Source organism: Pithys albifrons, chromosome 1 (genome assembly GCF_047495875.1).
Source record: "Pithys albifrons albifrons isolate INPA30051 chromosome 1, PitAlb_v1, whole genome shotgun sequence".
In the NCBI taxonomy this organism is placed as follows: Eukaryota; Metazoa; Chordata; class Aves; order Passeriformes; family Thamnophilidae; genus Pithys; species Pithys albifrons.
The window spans coordinates 126,996,795-127,023,080 of record NC_092458.1 but is presented as its reverse complement, the minus strand read 5'-3'; the positions used below and the strand labels follow the sequence as shown (position 1 = coordinate 127,023,080).

General features: G+C 46.8%; 1 protein-coding gene across 3 annotated transcripts; it reads right to left on the bottom strand.

Annotated features, from left to right (window-relative positions):
- Positions 1-305: 305 nt before the first annotated feature.
- Positions 306-20,346, bottom strand: LCMT2 (leucine carboxyl methyltransferase 2). Of its 3 annotated transcripts, XR_011698924.1 has the most exons (15): positions 20,288-20,346; positions 19,237-19,361; positions 17,945-18,026; positions 17,436-17,616; positions 15,959-16,115; positions 15,320-15,509; positions 14,811-14,918; positions 12,694-12,784; positions 10,332-10,589; positions 9,106-9,336; positions 7,491-7,588; positions 6,266-6,453; positions 5,926-6,061; positions 3,729-3,987; positions 306-1,716 (listed from the first exon to the last, which is right to left on the bottom strand). XR_011698924.1 is itself a non-coding variant. In XM_071568025.1 (14 exons), the coding sequence occupies exons 1-14, from the start codon at positions 20,309-20,311 to the stop codon at positions 3,820-3,822; spliced, it is 2,037 nt and encodes a 678-aa protein (XP_071424126.1). In that variant the 5' UTR covers positions 20,312-20,346; the 3' UTR covers positions 1,723-3,819. The 3 variants fall into 3 exon arrangements, 2 of the variants coding, with proteins under 2 accessions (XP_071424126.1, XP_071424139.1); XM_071568025.1 differs by lacking the exon at positions 306-1,716 and having other exon boundaries at positions 1,723-3,987; XM_071568038.1 differs by lacking the exons at positions 306-1,716; positions 17,436-17,616 and having other exon boundaries at positions 1,723-3,987.
- Between the last annotated feature and the right edge of the window lie 5,940 nt (positions 20,347-26,286).

Below are 26,286 nucleotides of genomic sequence, written 5' to 3'. Positions count from 1 at the left end.
CCACCGGGAGGGGGGGGATCGGTGGGGGAGATCACGGGAACGGGCACCTCGTGGGGCTGGGAACACCATGGAGAGGGAATCCCAAGGACTGGGCACCCCCGGAATGGAACAAACTCTGCTGGGGGCAGCCTGTGGGTCTGGGCACCCCGAATACTGTGCTGGGTACCCCACAAATCAAACGGGCAACCCACAAATCAAAGGGACACCCCATGAGCTTTCCTGGAGTACCCCGTGGGTCTGGGCACCCTGTAACTCAAATGGTCACTCCATAGATAGTGCTGGGAACCCCATAACTCAAACTGGCACCCCACAAGCTCTGACATAATAATATACGTGATGAACACTACCTCTCTGTCAACAGCTGTGTAAGGTAAAATGAAACAACATATTTCACAACCAGGAAATTTTAAAATTTTAACTACCAGAAGATACTTTTGCAGACCTACCACTTTATTCGAAGTGGCTCCTCCAAGGCTGCATTCAGTCCTGTCTTATGAAAAAATCTCAAACGGTTTAGGCTATTAGTCATACAGGGACAAGGGCAGAAGACAGAACACTTCTCCACAAGTTACAGAGAACTTTAGAGAGAAGTAGTAGAGGTACCTCCCAGGTATTATGCAATAAACGACTTGGTTTGTTTCTTTTCTGTGTGGCTTTAATGCCTTCATTCCTCTTCTGACTAAAGGTAGGGCTTTTTACCAAGGGTTTACTTTCTTTTGCTAAAACTCCCAGGTGCTTAAGAACTTCTGAGCTAAAACAATGAACCCAAATTGAGGTATTTGCCCAGTTGTTGAGCAACTAACTAGTTCTTTTGTGAGCCTGTCTCTGCATCTGGCACTAGTTATCTGCTGTCTCTCCTCCGGGGCTAGCAAACTTGCCAAAACCAAACGGAAGAGCTGGAAAGCTCCGACATTTCCCCAAGACTCTGTTCCTACCTTGGTCTCGTTGCTTTAGCTTCAGAAAAATCCTGGTTTTTAACATTTCCAAATAAAAATAAAGTAATTTTCTTTCTGGAGTCCACCTCCAAATACGACCTTCAGAATACAACATCCCCAAGAATTGCTCCCCCCAACCAGGCACCCTCTGGGACAAAAGGGACCCCCCCAGGGTTCTACAGAGTTCCCTCAGAGATCTATGGGGACCTCCAGAACCTCCAAGAGACACCCAGAGACCCCGAGGGATCTCTCCGAGGGACTGCTGGCACTCAGGGGACCCCCAGAGATCCCCAAGAAACACCCAGGGACCTACAGGGATCACCCAAGGAATCTCGAGGACCCCCCAGAGACCCCCGTGAACCCACAGACCCACCAGAGACCCCCAGGAAGTAAAGGGACCCTCAAGGACCTACAGGCATATTTTCAAACAGGGCAAGAAAGTCTGTTTTGTTGTAGGTAATTCATGAGTGTTCTGGGTAAATACGTGAAAGGCTTAAGGCAAACATTGGCTGCAATGCTGTAAATAAATAATTCCTCTGAATGACAGAAATCAGCATAAATTTGAAAGTATTTCATGAAGAATTACAGGTTGCTTTCCTCAGGCAACAACCCGTCTCATTTCCCATTCCTGAGTGTTTTGTCCTTCATGTGACTTTCCGGTGCTGTGACTTTGTGGCTTCTTCATACTCGGCGATTTCCTTTCTCCTTCCAGTCTGTGCGGGTGAGCAGCTCGGTGTTGCTGTCGCTGACGCTGCTGCTCCAGGAGTTTCAGACGTTGTTCCTGCGGTGAAGACAAGCATTTCTGAATGAATTTTTTTCCAGAACTTACAGTAAGGTTCGGAAACAAAGACTCTCCAAACTTGCAACCAATCGGCAGAGCAGTTGGGAGGAGCTCCAGCCCAGTGTCCGCACTTCCAGGGCTGTGCTCTCCTCTCCGCAGCCGAGCGGGGCCGCTTGTGCTGTTCGAGAGAGCAGAGCGGGACTGACGCTCACCGGGCTGGGCTGGGCTGGCAGAGCCCTGCCCCGTGTCCCGCTTGGGGCCCTGCCCTGCGGCCGGAGCGGAGCCCCAGCGACCCTGCCAGCCCTGTCTCGGCTGAACTGCGGGATATCTCCGAGGCTTTTTCTCTTTTTCCTTTTCTAAATTTTTTTTCTTTTATCTTTCCGTTTCTGTAATTCTCTGTAAAGGCTGTACAGGATGCCCACGCCCCACGGTGACTGCACCCCCACCCCGCTGGCCGAGCGCTCACGGTGCCTGCCTGGGACGCAGCTCCCTCTGCCCGCGCCCGCCCCTTCTGCCTCGCCGGCGCCGCCTGGCGGACACGGCCGGCAAACTGCACCGCAGTCCCCACCACCCTCCACTGGACGCGCGTTGGCCAGAAGCAAAAGCTCCTATCTTATTTTTCATTTGAACTTACTGATTACACTTCTCTTTTAAGAATTTTTAAATTGATTTTTTCTGTTGTATTTATTTTAGTTTCCTCTTTTTAAAGTATTTTGTTATTTTTTTGTTTTCCTTACAGGCTGTGTGAGGTGGAAACACTCCCCCAGCCCACTGGGTGGAGGGGGGTGCAAAAAGACGGGGTTAAGACCCCCTGGACTCCCAAAACTAGAGGGTGGGGGGAGAGGGGCACTAGTGGGATCCCCTCAGGCCCCTCCTCTTTTTAGGGGTCCCTACCCATTTTTTGGGGGGTTCCCCTGATGTTTAGGGCCCCTCCCTGACATTTTTGGGGGTCCCTACTCATGTTTTGGGGTTGCCCCTTCAACTTTTGGGGCCCCCTCTCCTACTTCTGGGGTTCCTCATCCAGTTTTGGGGTCCCACCTAATTGTTGGGCCCCTCCCTGACATTCTGGGGGGGCTCCTCTGCCAATTTTTGAGGTCCTTGAGGGTCTCCACCCCATTTGTGGTTTTTCCCACCCCCTTTTGGGGGCAGTCCCACCTTTAGGGTCCCCCACTAACTTCTGGGGCTTCTTTCTGAAAGGACTTGGGGGTGCTGGTGGGGGAGAGGCTGGACACGCCCCAGCCCAGAACCCCCATGTGTGCTGGGATGAATCCAGTTTGGGGAGCAGGGCAGGGGGGGATTCTGCCCCTCTGCTCCCTGCCTAGGGTGAGACCCCACCTGCAGAGCTGCTCCAGCCCTGGGGGCAGCACAGGAAGGACATGGAGCTGTTGGAGCAAGTCCAGGGGAGGCTGAAGCACCTCAGCTATGACGAAAGGCTGAGAGAACTGGGAGAAGAGGTTTTGGGGTGACCTAATTGCAGCCTTTCAGTACCTAAAGGGAGCCCACAAGAAAGTTCAAGAGAGCCTATTTACAAAAGCCTGAGTGACAGAACAATGGGGAATGGCTTTCCACTGCCAGAGGGCAGGGTTAGATGGCACACTGGGAAGGTGGGGAGGCCCTGCCACAGGTTGCCCAGATAACCTGTGACTACCCCATCCTTGGAAATGTTCCAGGCCAGGTTGGATGGGGCTTGGAGCAACCTGGTCTAATGGAAGCTGTCCCTATCCATGTATGAAAAAAAAACAAAGGGATGTGAAACTGGATGATGTTTAAGGTGCCTTTCAACCCAAACCATCCTACAATCCTATGAATTCAAATCAGACTTTGTTCAGATTTTGAACACAGCACTGCTCCTTACATCACCTCTAAGGATCCTCTGCTTCCAGGTACTTTTGAGGTCCTTTATTTACAGCAATAGGAATAGCTGTACAAAAGCAAAGGCCGGTGAGGTTTGAGCCCCTTGCTGTAACTGTCTCTCCTGATTCCACCTTCACAAATACATTCTGGATACAAACCCCTTGTGGAAACTGTGCTGCTCTTGGACCTCCGAGTGAAGAGGTGCCTTCCCCCAGTGCAGCAGTATGGTTCAGTCCTGCTTGTTCCCAGTCAGAGACTGGTCAGGATGTTGCTGAGGCTCAGGGAGACAGGCTCTGGGTTCAGGTGTGTCCCAAAGGAGAAGCAGTTTCCACCACCGCCAATAACCAACAACTCCTCCTCATCTGGCAGAAAGACACTACTATGATTATGTAGCATTAATGGCCACTCCAGGTGCTCCTGAAAAAGGAAAGGAGATTTTGAACATACAGAACCTCATATGGTCCACTGAATCACCCGGGAATGTTGGCAAAAATAGAAAAAGAACATAGGAACAAGGAACCTACGATGTGTAATCCTCTAGTACACCCACCCACTCACCCATCCACTTGCTGTTCAGTGATTTTAATGGAAGAGAATGTCTTTGTAATCCCTCAGCAGTAACGCTTTTCCTCCCAAGAAGGCAGCCAGACACTTTTGGATTCGATACAAACCTTTGTCATTCAAGGCCTGTGGCAAGGAGTTCCAGAGCTTACTATTTAACTGCTAGGTTCAAAAAAGCCTAGAGTTTCACATCAGTCAAAGCAAACAGCTCACAAGCAAAGGCAGCTACCAATCCACCCACATCCACTTAGTCAATGTAAACCAAAAGTTATATTCTTTTAGGTACAATTTATTATCATCGTACTCACCCTCAGCACTGTCCAATAAGGGCAGCTGATTTTACCTAAAGTATATGAGGCCGCTTTCAACTTCTGCTACAGACAGTGATTAAAAACTAAGCTACATTTAAGTGTGCTTTATGCCCCTAGGAAAATGCCACAAGGGCAGCCAGATGAACATGTACTGACCTGTCACAAATCCCAGTTTTATCAAGGACAGGTCCCATATGTACAGCTATCTAAAAAAGTTGTTTCTTTATGTAAAAGATAAAGATGTTTTCTTATAGAATCATAGAATGGTTTGGGATAGAAGAGACCTTTAAGGGCCATCTCGTTCCACTCCCCCTGCCACGGGCAGGGACACCTTTCACTAGCCAAGGTTGCTCCAAGCCCCATCAAACCTGGCCCTGGACACTTCTAGGGACAGAGCAGCCACAGCTTCTCTGCAAAACCTATGAAAGGGCCTTATCACGCTCTTCATAAAAAATTTGTTCCCTATACCTGTTTAAAGCTATTGTCCTTTAGATGAAAGCCATCACCTCTTGTCCTGCCACTACAGGCCCAGCTAAAAGTCTGTCCCCATCTTTCTTTATAAACCCTCTTTAGTGAGGGGAAGGGGCCCACTCTCTCCAGGCTGTACAACTCCACCTATCCCAGCATATCCTCACAGGAAAGGTGCCCCAGCAATCTGATCATCTTTGTGGCACCTGGACTCAGTCCAATAGATCCATGCCTTTTACTCCACACAGTATTACCTGAGATGAGGGCTACTCACAGATGCAGACCAAGTTTTGCCCAGAGTATGCCAAAATCCTGCTATGTGACACCAATTGTATGACTGTTCTTTAGTGATTCACAGAACAAAGTCACAGAATAGTTAAAGCTGGAGGGGACCTGCAAGCATCATCCAGACCAACCACCCTTTTTCAAAGCAGCTCCACTACAGAAGATTGCTCAGTACCTTGCCCAGTCATGTTTTGAGTATCTCCAATAATGGAGACACCAGAGCCTCTCTGTTCAGTGTTCAATGACCCTTACAGTAAACTCTGCTTATGTTTCAGAGGAGTTTCCAGTATTTCCATGCTGTTTTTTCTTGTATTCCAGGCAGCAGCTATAATACACTGCAGTTTCCACTAAGAAGTTTTCAATGAAATTATACCACAGACCTCCATAAAGACCAGCTGAGGTTCTGGTTTTATCTGCTCCCTTCCTCTATGGATATCCTGAAGTGACTGTTCTCATGCCCATTTCAGTTCTGCTGCTCCTGGCTGGAACAGAGCAGCTCCATGCCCTCCAGTCTTCTGCACACTCTGTCTCTCTCTCTTAATATTGTTATGTTCTCTGTACTGGTAAAAGTGCTTCAGAAACAGATTCTACCTCAAACAGGGAATGTTTATTCTACTCCCAGATTTGCTGACTTTGCTTTCTCGACTCAGTTTTAAGGAACAGCCCTGAAGTTACAGCCTTCCTTCATAAAACACTGCTTTTACCCTGAAAGAAAAATTTCAGTACTTACCACATTAATTACATAGTCCAAGCAGAGACCAGTCATTAAGTCAATGACAGTGATGCCTGGCACAGACAAGGTGTGAAACCACACTCCACCAACAAGCAGAAGCTTTCCTTCATGCACGTGTGCAGTATGTGAATACCTGTGAGTTCAAAATGAGATTGAGCTCCATTAGTAAGGAAAGTTGGTAGAGATGGCCTGAAGGTTCACTGCTGAATGCTCTGGGCAACCTGGTCTAGTTGAAGATGTCTCCACTCATTGCAGGGAGGTTGGACTAGAAGGCCTTTAAAAGGTCCCTTCCAAATCAATCAAACTATTCTAGAGGCTGTGAATGTCTTCTGCTTACCTTGGAACCAGAGGAGGGTGTGTCTCTACTGCCTGCCACTGAAAGCCATGTTGAAGCTCCCTCAGAAGGAAAACTGAACCCAAGGGCTGCTCAGCTGCTCCCAGCCCTCCTGTGATCAGCACTCCTCCTTCCCAGCTGCAGGCACTGTGAGAATGGCGGCTTTCTGGGACTGGACCATCAACAGCAATCTAGAAAAACACAAGTCCAGGGCTGCAGTTTGCCAAGCTAAGAGTTTTCTTAATGTCCACACTTTTAAATAACTTTTCCGTGTGGTTCTTTGACATCCAATTTTCTTCACAAATTCCTCTAGGGACTGCTAAGTACAAGAGCCTCCAATTACACTATCTCAAATATTTCTCGGGCTCTCACCATATTTGATATAATCAGTCTTTAGAGGGTGTTTTTCTGCACACTTACTACAGATAAATTTGCCTTCTTGCATGCTGCTTTCTGCTCAAGAGAATCACCTGAGAACCCAGAGTTTGTTTACAAACACACTGTAGTCACTCTTGTTGTGTACCTCTATACAGCTGTACTGCACCCTGTCCATTTCTTTTTCAGCTACTAGCTTTGGGTACTTTACAAGAATTCTGCTGGGAACATCGAAGAAAATAAAAGGCAAAATTCATAGAGATAACATTCCTTGTTACATATCTGAAAACTCAGTTTAGGCCTCCTTACAGCACGATATTGCTTACTCACGTTCAGTTTGTGACCTGTAATTATGCAAGTCTTACCCTGTAACTGTGCTATGTACAGGGCTGGGCTCAAAGAGTGAGAGTAAATGGGGTTACCTCAGGGTGATGGCCATTCACCAGCAGGTTCATGAGAGCCTAAGTTCTCTTTAGCACAATTTCCTGTTGTGACACATTCAGCCATCTAGTTGACTGGGGGAAGACGGTTGATGTGGGGGTGGTTTTGAGTTTAGCAAAGCTTTTTATACTGTCTCTTAACAGTATTCTTCTGCAAAAATGTCCAGCATAGAGCTAGACAAGTCCATGATGAGAGAGATGAAAGAAGAGACAGAATGTTCTCAGCAGCCTCCAGCAACAGGACAAAAGGCAATGGGCACACACTGACATATGAAAAAAATCCACTTAAACATAAAAGCCCCTTACATTGTACTATCAGGGTGGTCAAGCAGCCTGTGAACACTGTATTCCACTAAAAAGCAAGATGTTTACAAGTCAGCTCTAACTCAAATTGCCATGGTTTACATCCTTACCACAGTGTTGGACAGTTCTCGAGTGTGCAAGAAATACCAATCCCCAAGCACAGGATTCAGAGCAGAGCAGCCACCATACACAAACAGGTACTGCTCACCTACAGAAACAGACAACCAGGTGAAAAGAGAAGTGAGAATCTGGCATGGCACAAAACCAAAAACTTCTCTCTGCATAGAAGAGAAGCTGACTGAAGACAGCAATTAATGCAGGCAGGCAGAAGTTCTATACACTATTTCTATAAGGCATCCTGCAACCTGACAAACAATTACAGTCTTCAGCAATAAATTGTTTCATAGAGTAAGCGGTGCTGAAAGGAACCCACAAGGATCATCAAGTCCAACCCTTAGACCTGCTCAGAACCATCCTAAACACTTTTACCATGAACATGTATTCTTCATATTTGTGGTCATTCAGAAGACCACACCATCCACTTACATTAAGTAGTTTCTGAATGCATTAGGTCTGGAATGTTTAAGGAGTGGAAATCACACACTCTAATCTCAAAATGAAGAGGGGAAAACACACTTTCTAATGTACCTAATGGACTTAGGGAATGAAATTTTAGGCAATGGAAAAATTACTCCTGTAAAACTAATAAAATGAGAAAACTCTAACTACATAAATCACAGCAGCTCCAATGACATCTACTCATCTCAGGAAAACCAGTAAATCCTCATAAGAACATGAATGTGTATTTGTTAATATGAGGAAGCCTCAAAAAGGAGGTAAAAAGGCTGTAAAAGTACTTTGCATTCACTGCACTATGCCCTGTCATTTCACTGCTTCAGAATGGACTATGCTGGTCACACCAGAGTTGGTCACTTCCTTCAGCTACAAAGCAACATCAAGGCAAAAATAAGACTAAACAATACAGTTTGACAAAGACAAAAATCAATGTATTATTTATGAAATTTTATTCACCCACTTCGCATTTATTTCTTTGGTATACAATTCTGACTGGAAGCTGAACTTACTACAGTTTTAATTAAACACTGCTCCACAATTGAAGTGTATGCTTCAAACTAGACTAACAACTGTTTAACAATTCCCTTCTGTTCCCCTTGGAAAGATCCCTGCCAGCTGGCAGGAACTGGACAGGTTAGGAAAGGACAGCTTCCACCTCCTGAATGCCACTGCTTAAGTTTTTGCCCCTTACAGTCAGGAGCTTTCACCAGGCCAACCTTCAGCTTGCTGTTGCAGGATCTGATTCTAGACCTATTCACAACCACCGTTTGTCAATCGATACTGTAACAGTAACGCTTCTGAGGCACTTCTGGATAAAGAGCTGACTCTGCTCAAAAAAACCCAAACCTTGGGAGATAGCAAAACTTCCTTCTGGTGTGATCAAGCGTGAATAACTTCAGCCATAAATGTTCTCAAAGAATCCATCTTCCAGAATGGATCCATCCCTAGGTTTCAATCCCAGTTACCACTGCGGGATATGTAGCATATGAAAACACAAAATTACCATACTTCAAGTGTCAAGATCTCAAAGCCTCTTTTAATTTCTTTCCTCCTGACACGCTTGAGAAGTGGGTCAATATGAAGTTCAACAAGACCAAGTGCAAAGTCCTGCATACCTGCAGCCATTTCCACTCTCTCCAGGCTTTTTACCTTTGAATGTCACTTCAGTTGTGCTATGTCTCCAACGCAAAGTTACTGCTTGAGCAGCAGGCTGCAGATTTACAGGCTCCACTGCAATGTCAACTGGGTCTGAAGCATTATATGTTTCAGAGAACTTTAGCCACAACATTCCCAAGCCTGCTCTTGATGGGGATGTTCGTCCTCCTACCACCAGGGCCAGACTGTCCGAGAGACAGGACACAGTGTGGTACAACCGCTGACCTGTGAGACACAAAATGTTGTGGTTCACAAGGACATTTTTTCCAAGAAATTTACAGAATCATTTTGGTTGGAAAGTACCCTTGGGGACTGTGCCAATCTCATGTTTTTCAACAAAGCCAAGTGCAAGGTCCTGCCCCTAGGTAAGGGCAATCCCAGCACAAATGCAGGCTGGGTGGAGAACATATCAAGAGCAGCCCTGGGGAGAAGGATTTGGGGGTGTCTGTGGACAGAAAACTCAGTATGACTTGGCAGTGTGTGCTTGTAGCCCAGAAAAATCAACCATGTCCCAGGCTGCATCAAAAGAAGTGTGGGCAGCAGGTCAAGGTAGGTGACTCACCTCCTCTATACTGCTCTAGTGAGACCCCATCTGGATTTCTGGTCTGGTGCCCCCAGCACAATAGACATGGAGCTTTGGAACAAGTTCAGAGGCCACTAAGTTGATTACAGGGCTGGACCACCTCTGCTCTGGAGACAGGCTGAGAGAGTATGGGCTGTTCAGCCTTGAGAAGAGAAGGCTGCAGGGAGATCTTAGAGACCCTCCCAGTGTCCAGAGGGGCTCCAAGAGAGCTGGAGAGGGACTTTGGGCAAGGGATGGAGGGACAGGACAAGAGGGAATGGTTTCCCACTGTCAGAGGGCAGGGCTAGATGGGATATTGGGAAGGAGTTGTTGGCTGTGAGGGTGGGGAGGCCCTGGCACAGGGTGCCCACAGCAGCTGTGGCTGCCCCACCCCTGGAAGTGTCCAATGCCAGGATGGACGGGGCTTGGAGCAACCTGGTCTAGTGGAAGGTGTCCCTGCTTATGACAGAGAGTTGAAGCTAGATGATCTTTAAGGTCCTTTCCATCCTAAACCATTCTATGATTCTATTACTCCAGCTGTGTTCCCTTCCCTGGACACGCTCCAGCCCCTCAATGTCTCTCTTTTTCTAGACATTCTTTCACTTTTAGCACAAAGGTATCTATCTCCCTTACAGTCGTCATCAGAACAGCAACTCACCTGATCTTTTGTCAGTATTTTTCTTTGTGACACAGTCAGCTTTCCAGCAGCCTGCACTCTTACTCAGCACATGGAAATTTCTCATGCGGCAGTGCTGTCCATCCTCCTCCCCAAAGCCTCCAGTGATGAGAATCACGTGAGGTTTTATAAGAACAGAGTGGTGACCATAACGTCTCAGGCCAGGAATTCCCGAGAGCTTTGCACACCTTGCTGCAGGGACACTCCCAGCTGCTCCCACAGGGTCAGCATGACGAGGAACTGTAAGCCAAAGAGAAGCAAAGAACTTATGCAGAATCACAAACCAAGGACTACATTTCAAGGGAGAGATAATTTCAAGACGACTGTTCATCTTTACAGGAAGCAAGTACAGAGAAGCAAGTTGAGAGAGCACACACAATCTGACATGCCCTAGAAATCAGGCTGTAATGGTTAAAACTATCACTGTGCCAACTTGTAACTTCTGCTCACTGCTCACTCAGCTCCCGACCGTTCTGAGACTGCTTTCACGGGGTGGAGGTAAGACTGGCCAAGAGCCTGCAGTGTCCTAATCTGCTGCAGTAAGATATGAATCACTGCAGTGTCCTTCAAAAGGAGGACCTCTCTGGCTGAGACAATATTTGGTTACATGAATGGCAAAGAACAGCAGATTCCAAAGTCTCTTGCTAGATTTTGATCCTATTTTCACAAAAGCACTTAAATAACATTCTGAAGCATGACAAATTATCTTCATTAATTCCAATGGTCCTTCTATAAAAGACTATTTCCAGTTATCTAAATACCTTTAATCTAAATACTACATCCCTTAGCACAAACCAAACTCTCAGCACAGGACTCTGGCTCACCAACACATTGTACATATTGTTTTCTTTTAATTAGTTTGGAATTTGCGTCTTTTTTCATTTAATCTAGAGCTTTATTCTTGTATTATTTGAGATGATGAGGTGGAAGAGAAGTGGTTCTCAGTCCATTTTTGTACACCATACTCAGAAAAATTGCCTGTACTGAACACTGTTTAATACAAGACCCTACTTTATCATTTGATGAAGTAAGAAACTTCATCTCTTTTGGCTTAAATGTCTTTCTACAGATGGATCTTTTTAGGACTGAGGATTTTTTACATGTGAGAAAATATACTTACCATGATCTGTTTGGAAGATTTAGTACTTGCATGCTCTTGAACAGGGACCCAAATGTATCTGAGAGGACAACTGGGGGCATTTATAGGTATTAGAGATACACTCTTTGTATTCCCAGTAAAAAAATACCTAATCATGGACATTTACCAGACTTTGAAGGCTTTTGCTATCAGTTTTGAACACCAGAGACAGCAGCAGAAAGACCCTCTTCCTGTCTCTAATGAATCAAGTGCCTTGATTGTAATGAAGTCCGATAAGCAAATGGATTTTTTTCTTTAACTTTAGGATAGATACTACACATTTAGGAGCCTTTAAGGATTTAACATAAGGACCAGTGACAACCATACAGTATATTTAACCACACTCACATTCATTTAGCTTAAATTTCATGTTTCATATTTTCAGTTCTGATCAAGACACAACACTATGGATTCAGTGGCCTTGGTGGCCTCAGAAATGCCACCCCGCCCTGCCCTTTTCAATTGCTTTTCTTGCTCCCTAAAACACAGACTTCAACTTTCTGTTGTAAACAGAACTACTTGTGGTGCTGATCTGTGAAGATTAGTGACATGAAACAGGTTAAAACAAACCTTCTGCTTTCCACCCTGAAAAAGGAAGCAAGCAGCCAAAAGCAAGAAATTTCTGGGCTGCTACTGCTGCTGAACTTTTTTTGTCACAGAAACACAGTCTTGATCTTGGCTTTTCCCCAGCTGTACCACTTTTCTTCAATCTAAAAAAGTGCCATACACAAGTAAAAGCATTTCACAAACAGAAATGCTACTGGTACAATTCCACCCACAAGGGATAACATAGCAAAGCACAGCTTCATGACAGGCCCCTGAGTGCTCTGCTAGACACAGCAATAAGGAACAACCTTTTGGGAGCTGGAAGGAGAGAATTCAGAGAGCCGTGTATGGAAGCAAGCAGGAAAAAATTAAGGGAAATCCCAAAAACAGCAGGAGGAGCAGGGTGGGCTGGCATGTACTGGAGAGCCTCATGTATAAACAGAAGGACAAGCTGTTCAGACTGGAAGGCTCAATAAACTGAAAGAATGGAACTGAGCAGAACCAGCAGTGTTGGGCTGTGGTCCTGAACAGCATTTTTAGAAGGGTGGAGAAAGCTATCAGACAGCAGCATCCCTTCCAGGGTTTCACTGTCTCCTAAAACCTGTCAGAGAAGCCTGCCTGAGATAAAAAAAACCACTGCAAAAACTAGCTGGAGAGTACCTGTCACACTGGGTAACAACGGAGTCCAGGAAGGTTCCATCCCCTTTGATGCAGTCAACACAAAGTAATGAGAACATTTCAGATGCCATTCCTGTAGCAAGCCCAAAGGAAAAAAAAAACAAAAAACAAAAACAATCCCCCTCAAAATCTTAGAGCAAGCAGTAGTAAGCATCTTAGAACAGCCAGGGTGATCAAACCAAAGACCAATCCAGTCTAGCACTGTTTCCAATAGTGATCAAAATCAGAGGTCTAAAACTGAATCTGAGAAAGAGAAGGGGTGTAAATACATTCCTCACTTCAACCTTCCAAAGTTTACAGCTCAGGGACCTCCTAAGCAAGAAGCTGTGTCTTTTTATTGAACAATCCTTGATGGATTTCTCTTCTGTGAATGCATCCACTTGCTCTCTGAACTCACATAAACTTTGAGCATGTCCAACATGCTGCAGGGCGTTGTTCCTCCATGCTGTAGGAAGGAATTCCATAGCTTAACTATACATTGCATGAGGAAGTTTCCCTTTATGCTTCCCAGTTCTGATCACAGAAGAGAGTGAGGGGTTTATACCAGAGGGATTAAGGTTTCATAAGGTTCATGGAATATAACTGAATCCAAAGAAATCACAAATGTTCAACAAGCAACATGGTCTGTGCTGGACAATAATACATAAATATAATTTTCAGTCTGGCCTTAGAATCATTTTGAGGCAGAAGCACAAGGAATATATGGGAAGTTAGTAGCAATGTTGAGAGTCCACCCCAGCCTTTAGGGACATTAGGGAATGTCCCTATGTCCCTATGTTCATTCCAATGGGGTGGGATATATTCAGCCAACTATACAACTACGAAGCATAAACATGAATTTAAAAGGTAAAATAAACCACATTATCAGTGTCATTGCCCCCAACCTCTAATAGAAGTAAAAAGCATCTTTTGAAAAGTGATATCCAGAAATTAATGTAAATACTGAAAATTGAATGATCCACTATTAGTCCCCAGGCAGATCATTCTAAAAATTAGTCACCCTCAGCACTAAGTGTGTATTTTACATTTCTTACCCAATTTGACCAGGCTTGTTTACAGTAAGACCTGGATCTTACTTCACCTTTCCCTCAAAGGGTAATTGTACAGCTCTCTGTTATCACTTACTCTTAATGCATGTTTCCAGCAACAATACCAAGTCTTTACCTTCCCACTGTATGAGCAGTGGCCTTGATCTACAACAATTCTTGTAGACATTTCTATACCACTTTGCAAATGTGCCAGTGCTTTCAGTCATCACATTTGCATTCATGTAGCAAAGTAGATCCTGCATGTTGGCAAAATAAATGCAAGCATACTAAATTATTTTCATACTGCAGCTATTGGATTTCTAGATTATAAAGAGGGAACCATAAAATCAAAATGGAAACTTCTAATAACTATTCCATAGGATATTTAGCTCAGAGTTACTCGCTATCTTGCACTTTCCTTCACTTCCTACACTTCAAATAGTCAGAAACTTTGACAGCAGTTAACATAAAAACAGCAAAGAAAAGAGTCAGTTGAATTTCAATTTTTAATACAGGAATGGCTGTACAAAGTCAGATCAAAAAATACCTGAAACTAGCAGTCTGTACCCAACAATGACAAACAACAAAATAGTCTACAGAAATGGAAGAGAGCAGGACAAATGCACCTACTTTCACCAAGAATGCCACCAACCACTTGCAGTCAGGAACCTCACATGGGAGTGTTTTTATGTACTCAGTAAGCCTTAATGTATTTCTCTTTCATCACAGTAATTGCCCCTTGAATCCAGGCAAATTTTTAGCATCTAATACATCTTTTATATTACCAGCTAGTTTGCTGTGCCAAGACTGTCCCCTTGAGAGACCACTCACTGAGGAAGGAACACAAAGCTTTTCTAACATCAAGGGAGAGTGTTCTTCCCAGGCTCCTTGCCACAGCTTCACCTGGAGCTCCCTGCATCCTCTGTCTTAACTAAGCTGATCCAAGGTCCTTTCTGGCTCCATGAACATCTGTACCTCAGCAGCCCTGTATGGAACTGCAACCACGAGAAACTGCAGACACCTTATGGTATCAAAGCCAGGTTGCTGATCTTTAGAATAAAGGAGGGTTACCTCATATTCATCAAAAGGCTCCAGAGACCGCACTCTTTGCTGTTCATCTTCTGAAATACAACAGGTGAAAAAATCATTCATATCCATGACATTGCACTCAGTCCAGCCCTGAAAGAGAAATTCCTCAAAGTTATTACCTTTAGAAGGACAGAAACTCATTTCCCACAAGAAAACAAAGACACTAAACTAAGCACCTGCATGAGCTGCTAAGACTGTCTAGCTGAAGCAACAGCAGCCCAAAATCTGGTGAAAATAGATCTCTCACCTGTAAAGCCCTTAAGAACTTAATTTATTACATCAAAAAATTCAGAGGAACCCATCGTGCCTTAATCCCATATCAGAAAATAGGCTGCAAGCTGGCTGGAAGCATCTTGAAACGACTAGTCATGCTACTAGAGAAGGCAGTGGCTCAGACTCAGCCCTGTTTCTTCAACCTGTAACTGACCAAGCGCCTTTCCAACCTTTCTCAGGTCAAACATACTTTGTGCCCTAGAGATGCAAGTGCTTACCCTTCCCAGAAAGCGCCTCTGCTGTGCCTCACAGTCAGGGTACTGCGCCAGAGAGCGCAGTGGAGAGTTCAGCTGGCGGAAATGCTGCTGCATGACGCGTCCAAAGGGGTCCTCTGGGTGCACCTGCTCATACAGCAGGAAGCAGGCCCGAGGGAAACGCTCTGCTGCCCACTGAATCAAGGCATCTGACCTGTTGGGAGAGAGTGTGTAGGACATTAAAGAGCTGAGGGCTCATCCACCATCAGACAGATGTGGCACATCTTCCTGCAATGCCATAAAGCTGCTATTAAGGCATCCTGACAAGAGGCAATATAAGCCAATGGGAGTGCAGTGCTGAGGACTTATGAACACCTTCTCCCCATCTGCACAGACAATGCAGGGGATGAGAAGAAACAAACTCCCTGAGTGAACAAAATCACTCATTTGAGATTTTTTCTTTATTTTTCCCTGCCCTTCTAGGATATCCTGTGGATATCAATTGCACCATTGCAATGGTGATGGAAGAAGCTATTTGGGTCTCCACAGAATTCCCAAGGCTTTAGTTTTATGAGAATGTCTCCCAGCCCAAGGTGATGTACCCAGAATAAAGCTTGATCTTTTCCCTTTACCACCTGGGTAAGGGAGGAGAACCCAACTGACCTGCTGTTCTCCATATAGGTGAGCACGACCTCTGCGATGAAAAGGGTGGGGATTTCATTGTCCAATCCTGCTTCCTGCAGGGTTCTCTCCAGTTCAGACAGCTCTGATAAATCCACTCCCAGTAATTTATAATCCTCTCCAGAAAAGGTAATGGCTCCTGGAAGACAAAGACAATGCAATCTCACTATGGTGCTGCTGCAATGCTGAAAGCAAAAGAGATAAACAGGAAAATAAAACCCACAGGCAATCACTCACAAGGCTGTGTCTATCAACTCTTTCTCTGGGACATGCACAGGTAAATCCCCACGAACCATGAAGGGATTGTACCAAGTGATCCATTAAATGCAGATCTAAAACTCCATTATTCTTAATGCAAATTACACCTACAGATTTCTCACAGAATTATTACATTTACTATAACAACAAAACTCTATCATATTTACTTTAAGAACATTTTTCTAGAACCACCATAATTCAGAATCAAACTTTAATGGTTTATACAACTATCCCTTTAGGCTAAGAAAGCACCATTGCTTTGACAGAATTCAAATGGTTTGCCTCACAACCAGAAAACCATTCTCAAGTTCCTTAGGCTTGGTTTGTTTGTTTGCTAAACAGATTTCATTTCTGTACAATGGCACTGAGTCCTGAACTCACACATGCCAGCCCTCTGCAAACACCAGGCCCTGACTCACAGATCACCACAGAATCACAGACTCAACTAGGCTGGAAAAGACCTCTTAGAACATTGTGTCCAACCTTTGACCTAACAGCACTTTGTCTACCAGACCTTGCCACATCCAGTCTCTTCTTAAATACCTCCAGAGATGGTAACTCTACCACCTCCCTGGGAAGCCCATTCCAATGCCAAATGACTCCCTCCATACTCCATCAGGATACGACAAGCTATGGTTTGTTGACCTTTTCAGCCAAAACCAAATCATTAACAAAGCAACTTGCAACCATTGTCCCTCAACTGTTTGCTTTGTGCCTCTGAGAAAAGTCTGGCTCCATTTTAATACCCTCTCCCAACAGGCAGCTGTAGACTGCAACAAAACTCACCTCCCTCATAACCTTCTCTCCTTAAGGCTGAACAAATCCAGTCCTCTCAGGCTCCTCTCCCAACATCACCTGCTCCATCACTTCATCATCCTCATCCCCTCCCACTGGATATGCTGCAGTTTGTCACTGGTTTTGTACCAGTGAGCTCAAATCTGGACACAGGACTTCAGAAATTTCAACAGAAGGAATCTGACCCTGGTTTGATATAATCAGTTCCTGACAAATCCACCCTGGAAGCTTCTTCTTATCTCCCAATGCTTAAAAATTATTTGTTTCAATGTTTTTCATAAAATGAACGTGCTTTTCATTTCCAGCTTCATAGTTTCCATACAATCATTTCTCACTTTTTCAAGGTTGAAGCTATGGTTGCCTCTTCTAATACTTAGTACCTAAAAAACTTCTATTAATACCATACCTAATCCTTCCCCTGCAGTGTCTCCCACCAGTGCTGACAAGTCTTTTATTCTTTTGATCAGAGCAGCTTTTTGGCCCACCACATTTGGGAAATCCACCTCATATACCACAGTGTGATGCAGAAGACCCATGTCCTTCAAACGGAAGTATAAGGAATCAAAGCCAGCACCTAAAGACAGAATCTGCAGGGAAAGTGTCAGAAAAAGTTATACTCAACTCCAGCAGCAGCCTGAGCATCTAAGTATGAAAAATATTCAGTATCATTAACAGAGTGACAAAATTAGGCAACCTCCTGCAAGAGGCAGAAGGATTTTGAGCGGACATTGCCCCTCCCAGATATTTCTGCCAAAGTCCCACATGGAGAGCCACAGTAGTACCTGCCAAGATTCTCTGTACTCTCCTGGGAAAGGATCCCAACAGTTGCACTAACAAGTTACTGCAGTGCCCAGATGCCAGGAAGACTTTATAAGCATTTAGTGGAACCTGCCAGTACCCCCAGAGAAAATGCACCTGTGTCCTGGGGTGGTTTTGTGTCTTCAGCAGGAAGTCCTGGACACAGTGATCCATGGCACGTGCACGGACGTAGTAACCCCTGCCAAGAGAAATTCAGTTGTTATCACTGTCCAGGAGCCCCATTTCTCCAGCACTGGAATCCTCCATTCAGAAAAACAGATTTTTTTCCTCTCTGCCTCCTCCCAATAACCCCTCATTTACAGACCTGCACTGGGAGATGAGTTTGTCATCTCTAGAGCTTCGTAATAAATACAGATCTCCTGCACTCAATGAGTGTATTAACCATCAGGACCAGGGAGAACCCAGAGAAAATGTGCAGATATCCCAGCTGGACCTGTTCTGTTTCACATAAGTTAATATTCACTGAATCCAGGCAGTGAGGATGCTCCCCTGCAATGCAGATGGCCAACCCCTGAGCTCCTGCCCCAAATCAGATGCCATAACAAAATGATTGAGTAGGGAACCAAAAATGTGGAGAAGCAAAGTCAAGAGAGGAACCCTGTTCTCCAGTTTTTGAAGGAATGGAACTTAGTCTAACTCCTGGAAAGCATTTACTAGTCTGGCAGGGACTGATGCCTCTTGTTCCTTGGCCTTGTCTTTCAGGTGGTTTCACTGTATATCCACCCAGCTATATCCTGGCTCCTATCACCCCTTGAACAAGCATGTTATCATCTCCATGCCTCCCAGGGGCAAATATTTCACCAGATAGTCTCAGATGTCCCAACACTCATGAGGACACTGTTGATGCCTGCAATCCATAACCCCTTCTAAGCATTCAGCTTGGCCTGCCAATGCTGTGTGACAAATCAACACAGGTTCCTGACCTGATGAGCCACACCTGTCCTTTCAGGCCTGCAAGCTTCTGCTTGAACACCACTCTTTGTTATTTTGCCCTGAACAAATCCTTTGGCAACTCAGAGCAATCTGGAATGCATTTCACTATTTGCCTCCAATTATGAAAACTCCATGACCACATCAGCCTAGAACCCTCTGCACACACACACACATTAAGACATGCTTGTGTTTGCAAAGCTCGGGAGGAAAGATCCTGGTCAGACACTGCTTATTCAGAAGATAACGAGGCTTCCCCGAGCCACCAAACACCTTCCTGAAACTGTGATGTCCTGGAGAGTTAATGAGAACACTACGATGTGCTTACATCAGCAGTATGTTTTCAAATCTTACAGAGCTTTCAGCAGCATTAAATACTGGAGTTAGGATCCAGTTTGGTGGCACATTTCATTCATGACAGAGCAGCCAAAGGCCCCCGCAGAGCGCCCGCTCCTCACCGGTGGATGAGCGGCGCTCGCCGGCGCCGCCGCCCCGCCAGGAGCTGCAGGAACCGGTCCTGGATGTAGCCCCGCGCTGCCGCCGAGCACTTGCTGACGGCGCTGCTGCCGCCAGTGCCCTGGACCTGCCAGGACAACGACACGGCCCGGGGAGGGGAGTGGGCAGCGCCCGGGGGGCTCCGAGCGCAGCGCAGGGCACGGCAGCGCCCGCGGCCCCCCTGCCCCGCCCGGCACAGCCCCCCCGCCCCGCGCCCCTCGAGGCAGCCGGGCCGAGCCGGGCAGTTCCCAGGAGAGCGAAACTGGGGGGGTCACTGAGGACCGGGGGTCAATCGAGACCCGGGGGTCACTGACACTCCCCGAAGGTCACCGACACTCCCCGGGGGTCACCCACACGCCCCGGGGGTCACTGACACTCCCCGAAGGTCACCCACACGCCCCGGGGGTCACCCACACGCCCCGGGGGTCACCGACACTCCCCGAAGGTCACCCACACGTCCCGGGGGTCACCCACACGCCCCGGGGGTCACTCACACGTCCCGGGGGTCACTCACACGCCCCGGGGGTCCCTCACACGTCCCGGGGGTCACTGACACTCCCCGAAGGTCACCCACACGCCCCGGGGGTCACTCACACGTCCCGGGGGTCACTCACACGCCCCGGGGGTCCCTCACACGTCCCGGGGGTCACCGACACTCCCCGAAGGTCACCCACACGTCCCGGGGGTCACCCACACGCCCCGGGGGTCACTCACACGTCCCGGGGGTCACTCACACGCCCCGGGGGTCCCTCACACGTCCCGGGGGTCACTGACACTCCCCGAAGGTCACCCACACGCCCCGGGGGTCACCCACACGCCCCGGGGGTCACCCACACGCCTCGGGGGTCACTCACACGTCCCGGGGGTCACTGACACTCCCCGAAGGTCACCCACACGCCCCGGGGGTCACTGACACTCCCCGAAGGTCACCCACACGCCCCGGGGGTCACCCACACGCCCCGGGGGTCACTCACACGCCCCGGGGGTCACCCACACGTCCCGGGGGTCACTCACGGCTCCACGATCCCCGCGGCTCATCCTGCGCCGACCGGAACATGGACGGCAGCGCCGGGCGCAAACGGTGACGTCACGTACGCCGCGCCCGGTCTGAGAGCGCGCGACCCCTGGCGAGCCCGTCCCGCCACGGCCGGTGCCGCCCGCGCGCGTTCCCGGGCAACGGGCACGGCGTGCGCATGCGCGGGGAGCGGGGGGCGGGCAGAGTTGGGGGCGGGGTCTGTACAGGCTCTGTGCGGGGTACAGGCTCTGTGCGGGCTCTGTGCAGGGTACAGGCTCTGTACAGGCTCTGTACAGGCTCTGTGCAGGATGTGGGCTCTGTGCAGGCTCTGTGCAGGGTGCCGGCTCTGTACAGGCTCTGTGCAGGCTCTGTACAGGCTCTGTGCAGGCTCTGTGCAGGCTCTGTACAGGCTCTGTGCAGGATGTGGGCTCTGTGCAGGCTCTGTGCAGGCTCTGTGCAGGGTGCAGGCTCTGTGCAGGCTCTGTGCAGGCTCTGTGCAGGGTACAGGCTCTGTACAGGCTCTGTGCAGGGTGCAGGCTCTGTGCAGGCTCTGTGCAGGCTCTGTGCAGGGTACAGGCTCTGTACAGGCTCTGTGCAGGCTCTGTGCAGGGTGCCGGCTCTGTGCAGGGTACAGGCTCTGTGCAGGGCTCCATGCAGCAGGACCCTCAGCAGTTCATCCCAGGCTCTGTCCCCTGGGCTGTATTTACAACAGAAATGGCACTGGTGGCACTGCCGTTTGGGACATGGCTCTGTTGGGGCCCCGGCCTGGGGTCCCCAGGCTGGCTGTGCCAAGGACAAATGTGTGTGGCAACCATGCTGAATGTTTCATGTTCTTTCTCTTTATGATTTATACTGGGAGTTATTGAGGAGCCGTGGTGGCCTGAGCTGTGTGATGTGCCACAAGTGCTGCATGAGCCGTCCTAGTCACTGTTTCTACAAATCTTGGACTCCACAAATCAGTATACTGTGCTTTAAGTAAGTTACAATCTCAAAATGTCACTTTTATGGAGAATGGTGAGTATGTGTTTTTATAAGTGGGACCATAAACTCTTCATCCCAGTGCTGGCCTTTCACCAACAACCACATGGAAATTTTTCTCTAAGATGTATTTATGAACAAAACTCGTGGCAGCAGATTGGGGCGTGGCCACTGAGCTCACTCCCTCCAGCCATCCCAGGAAGTCCTTTCCAGTCCTGGGTTTCTACATCCATAACAATCTTCTGTGCAAACTCTGTGAGCTGACACTGAAACATGAACTGGGCATCGTGGGTTTAACACACAAACATAGACACAAAGAGTTTTGAGGGAGGGCCGGGCTTGGAGGTTTTTTCCCTGTCCTTAGTACAAGGCACCACATGTGTGCTCCAGGAAGGGAGTTCACGTCAGATTTCCATGGTACAGGATGAGAAGGCAACGTGCAGCCATTCTTGGGTCTGTGTGTGATTCTCAGCTGTCACGATACAAAATCCTGTAATCACAATTTTATCAGGCTTTCATTTTGAAGCAGATGGGATTTTTGTGTCTATGTTCTTTTTTGTTTGGAACAATGTTTTGGAGCCTGAGTGCTCCAATAGCAAGAAATCTCCAGATTTCTTGTTGCGTGTCTTAATGGCCAATTTATAGTCAACTATTGTTGATTCACAGTCTCAATCTGAAGTTGTTTCTTTACTTTTTGGGGACACACAGGCAGATTTATCACCTTATGGTCTTCTTTGCCAGACTAGGGCTAGCTGAGGTAGTTCTGCTGATGGGAAGTAGAAAGCTTTCAAATCCATCACTGAGGGACTGGCTGCCGTGTAGGAGAGTGTGCTGGCATAGACCTGGCACGTCCCTCTGCTTTGGGACTCTCCACAGCCTGACATGGGCAGGGGGTACCCCTTCCCCGGTGTGCACAGGCAGCTTCCCCTGCCTCGTCTCTCCTCCCACTCCTCTGAGGAGTCCCCTGGGTCTCTGCATGACATTCAAAGCTTGTGAGGAATGCACAGCTCACCCCAAATAACAGAAAACACGTAGCAGAGCAGCACAGGGGCCTCTTGCTGCTCCCACCCGCGCTGGGCTGAGGAGGAGGGGATACCTAATGAAAAGCATTTGCTGCAGAGCTATCTATAGCCCGTCGTGTTTGGGAGGGGGCCCTGCCTGCCTGACCTCAGAGCTGACGTCAGAGAATCCCAAATGAGGAACAGCTCCAGGGAGGCACAGCCAGCATGCCCAGCCTGGGAGGGGACACGCCAGCACCGCTGAAGGAAAGGGAAGATCAGATGGGAGGCGTTGACCCCAGAGATGGGTACTCTGTCCACAGCATCAAGACTCTTTAATTCCAGGTGAACCAAAGAAGTTTGGGTCTTTCTATGGCCTGACTGAGCAACACATGATCTGTGCTTCTGATCCTCTTGTAAGCATTTTCCCTTCCCTCTTCTGCTTTCTTTTAACCACTTGGGTGCAAGCCGAAGGTTTCCAGTTGATTATGAACATGGTCCCTGTATCAGCTTGCACCTGGGAAACAGTTCAGGAATGACAAAAAGGTTACAGGTCTGTGTTTTGCTAAGCATGAGGGCTGTACCTTAAAAACTTTGCTACCTAAAATAGTTGGTTCTTGCACTCCTGATATTGTCCTGCTGCTCCCAGTCACTGCAAGAGTGAAGGGCTGGATTCATCTGCCAGTCTAGGACAATGTGGTAAAAATTGGATCCAGGAGAACATATGGTTTGAGTCTCAGATCTCGATCATTTTATGGTAATGTAATACCACAGAGAGGCCTCAGTGACAGGGCAAGGCTAAGGGCGGTGCAGGAACATGTAGAGATAAACAACACAGCTTGTGAGTTATGCACACCAAGTCTTGAGTGTGCAACATAAATACTACATGGAATACTTTTGCATCATCAAAGAGGCTGTGATGAACAAAACAAGATACAATCCCAAAATCACAGAATGGTTTGGGTTGGAGGTGACCTTTAAAGATCATCTAGTCTGCCCCTCTGCCATGGACAGGGACGTCTTGCACTAGATCAGGTTGCTTCAAGCCCCAACCAAACTGGGCTTGAGTACTGAATGCAATCACAGGAACCAGCTTCCTAGTCATTGTTGAGAATGTAAACATCTCCAAAACCCCCACCACTGTCAAGGAAGATACTGTGATTTTCTTGTTCTTTGATGTTCGGTGGAATCTTTTCGTCTTCAAAAGGAAGTTTAGTAGATATCCTTAGAATGGCAGTGATGTTGGAAGTGAAGAGAAGGAACAATCATTCTGTGTCGTGTCACAGAAGTTAGGAAGTGCAGGAAACAGTTGTAAGGACTTTCAAGAGTAGTTTGTTTTATTGCCATGTCAAGACAGTCATAGAGAAGGGGGAAGTGAGATACAGGTCTAGCTAAAATCCCAGTCTGGAGGGATAATATTTGCACTGCCATTATAATGGACTTCGATTTGTGAATCAACAAGGAGACTGAAAAGAACCAGCTGAGGACGTGTGGGAACCAAGAATGCTGAAGGTGGGGTTTTGTTTGTTTGTTTGTTTGTTTTTGTTTTGCAGTGATCTTGGGCCAGAGGATCTGGGGAAAGTACCAGTGCACTGATATTTGTAGGATGAAAATTACTTGTTATGTGAAGTTGTTCAGCACTGCAGTTATCAGCCCTGGACAGAATAGAGTCAGAGTGCCATTGCTTGCCAATAACTATACAGTCGATATTAATTTCTGAGAAATGTAATTCTATTTGTGGAATACCACCAGTGGAGATACATTGATATTCCAGGAGCTTTGCTTCCCTGTTTTATTCCCATGCAATATTGTGAGGGTTTAAAATCTATATGTTAACAGTTCAGAACTTCACCAAATTGTGTTATCCATTCCATCCTGAGGGACAAGAGCTTGACCTTAGGCACTGCTACAATCAACTCTTTCAGAAAAATTACTCCAGCTTTCAAAAAGATGTCTTAAAGTCTTCTCCTTGAAGGAGGACACTCACAAGCTTCACATTAAGGGATACCAGCCTCCATCTGCCTGCCTCCTCTTCTGCTCAGCTGGAGCTCTCTCCATCTCCTCATTGTCCACAGAGCTCCTGTGCTTTTCCCACTGCTGCTTTTCCCACTTTAAGGACACATTACCAAATGTCTGTTGCATTTATATTTAGTGATTCTCTGCATTGTGTCAATAAACATGAACTGCACTTGTGGCACTCCTGATAAAGTGACACGGCATGTTCTGCTGTGCCACATATTTGTTCATGCTGTTCAAAGACCTTGAAACTCCATCTCAATTTGCTTTTGTTCTCTGAACAGGTCAAACTTCAGTTTGAGTTATTGTCCGGTGTGGCTTTTTAAAAAAGAGTTATGAGCAAGACAGGAGCCTTTAACTTCCACTGAGGGAAGTTAAAGTTTCCAAAGTAACCTTTGTGCCTGTGTTTGGGGGCCTGGTGTTTGGGGTGCTGTTCTTGTGGCTGCTTTGATCAGCAGACTGCAGCCTCTCAGAGCTCCGTTTGTATTTGAGAGATAAAGACCCTTGTTCTTCCCTCCAAAAGCACAAGTTACACACTGGCTGTTTCAGTTTCTTTGGTGACTTGAAAGCCTTCAAAAATCTGGCTCTTCTGTTATTTTCTCCTCATCTCTCTGTCTCAATTCCATGTCTGTAAAATGGGGAAAAGACCAAATTTCCTACCTCCAAGGGAAAAATATGAAGGAAAAAAGGATTTTTTGGCATGTCAGAGATAGATAAGTGATGACTGAGAGGCATTTTTAGTAGTACATGAAGAGCTGAATAAACACTGAGCAGTAATTCATCAACTTTTGACTTAAACTCTTGCTGATTTTCCAGTGGATGATTGTCAGCAGCAAGGCTGTTTCTAGGAGAGTCCCACAGAGCAGTTCATTGGTACAGGTTGGTGCCTGTGTCCTGGAAAGCAGGAATTAAAAGAATTCTTGATTACATTAGATGACCAGCAGAGTAGGAGTTCTCAGTTTGATCAAACAGCTAGACCAAAAATTGTTTGAGGAGTACATGAAAAGAATTGAAAGAGACCAAGAAGCCTCTGGTCCCCTGCAAGGAAGATTGTTATTACTTATGTGTATTCAATTAGTACAATGATTACTGGCACAATATCAGTGTTCTGGGATCAGCACTTCAAGCCCATCCTGGTTAGAAGTCAAAGGGAGTACTGGTTTGAGGTTTCCCCCATAATCAAAGATTGAGTCTCTTTAGTTGTAAGATGGTTGTCAAATTGACTAGTACGGATTTACAATAGGCTTTTCAGAAAATTAAGTAACATCTGTGCTTGAACTGTAAGTAAATTTTGTCAGTATCCCAGCTACATGATGCCTCTTCTGCTGGCAGATGATATTATTTCATTATTTCTTATCAATTTCCTGATGTTTCAAGGATCACCAGTATTGTATTGTCATGTTTGCCAGCAGACATTGTGCTGCTCTCCCCAGGTTAAAATTCCCTGTCTAAATGATCTTCAAACCAGAATCACCTTCACCAATTTCTTCCCAGGAGGCTTGGATGAACAGGACAAGCGAAGGGCAAGTCTCTCTCCAGTGTTCTGACTCCCAGTGTTGCAGATTCCAATTCCCTCAGCTTCATCCTGCTATTATTTCTGCTTCCAGGAACTCCTAACCTGACACAGACATCTAGTCAGTCTCCAGGGAGTATCTGGTCCATGAATTTGACCTTGTAACTTCTGAGCCACGATGTCATCACTTTGGGGCCCCACACATAGATGGCAAGGGAGGAAACAATATAAATCGTGCTGGCCCCTGCTTTCTTGTGGTGAGATCTGTACTTGTCAGTAACTTCCAGCCTTTGTTCTCGGCTGGGAATGGGTTTCATAATGAGGAGAGAGGCACTTTCTATTATGAGTGGAGAAAGCAGCACCAAGGAATGTTTTAATTATCTGTCACCAGTGCAGAGCAGACAGGCTGCTGGCAGCTGCAGAAGCTGATGAACAGTGCAATCCTGGTCCAGTCTGTCACAGGGAGAATTCTGCAGGAATGGAGCACACTCTC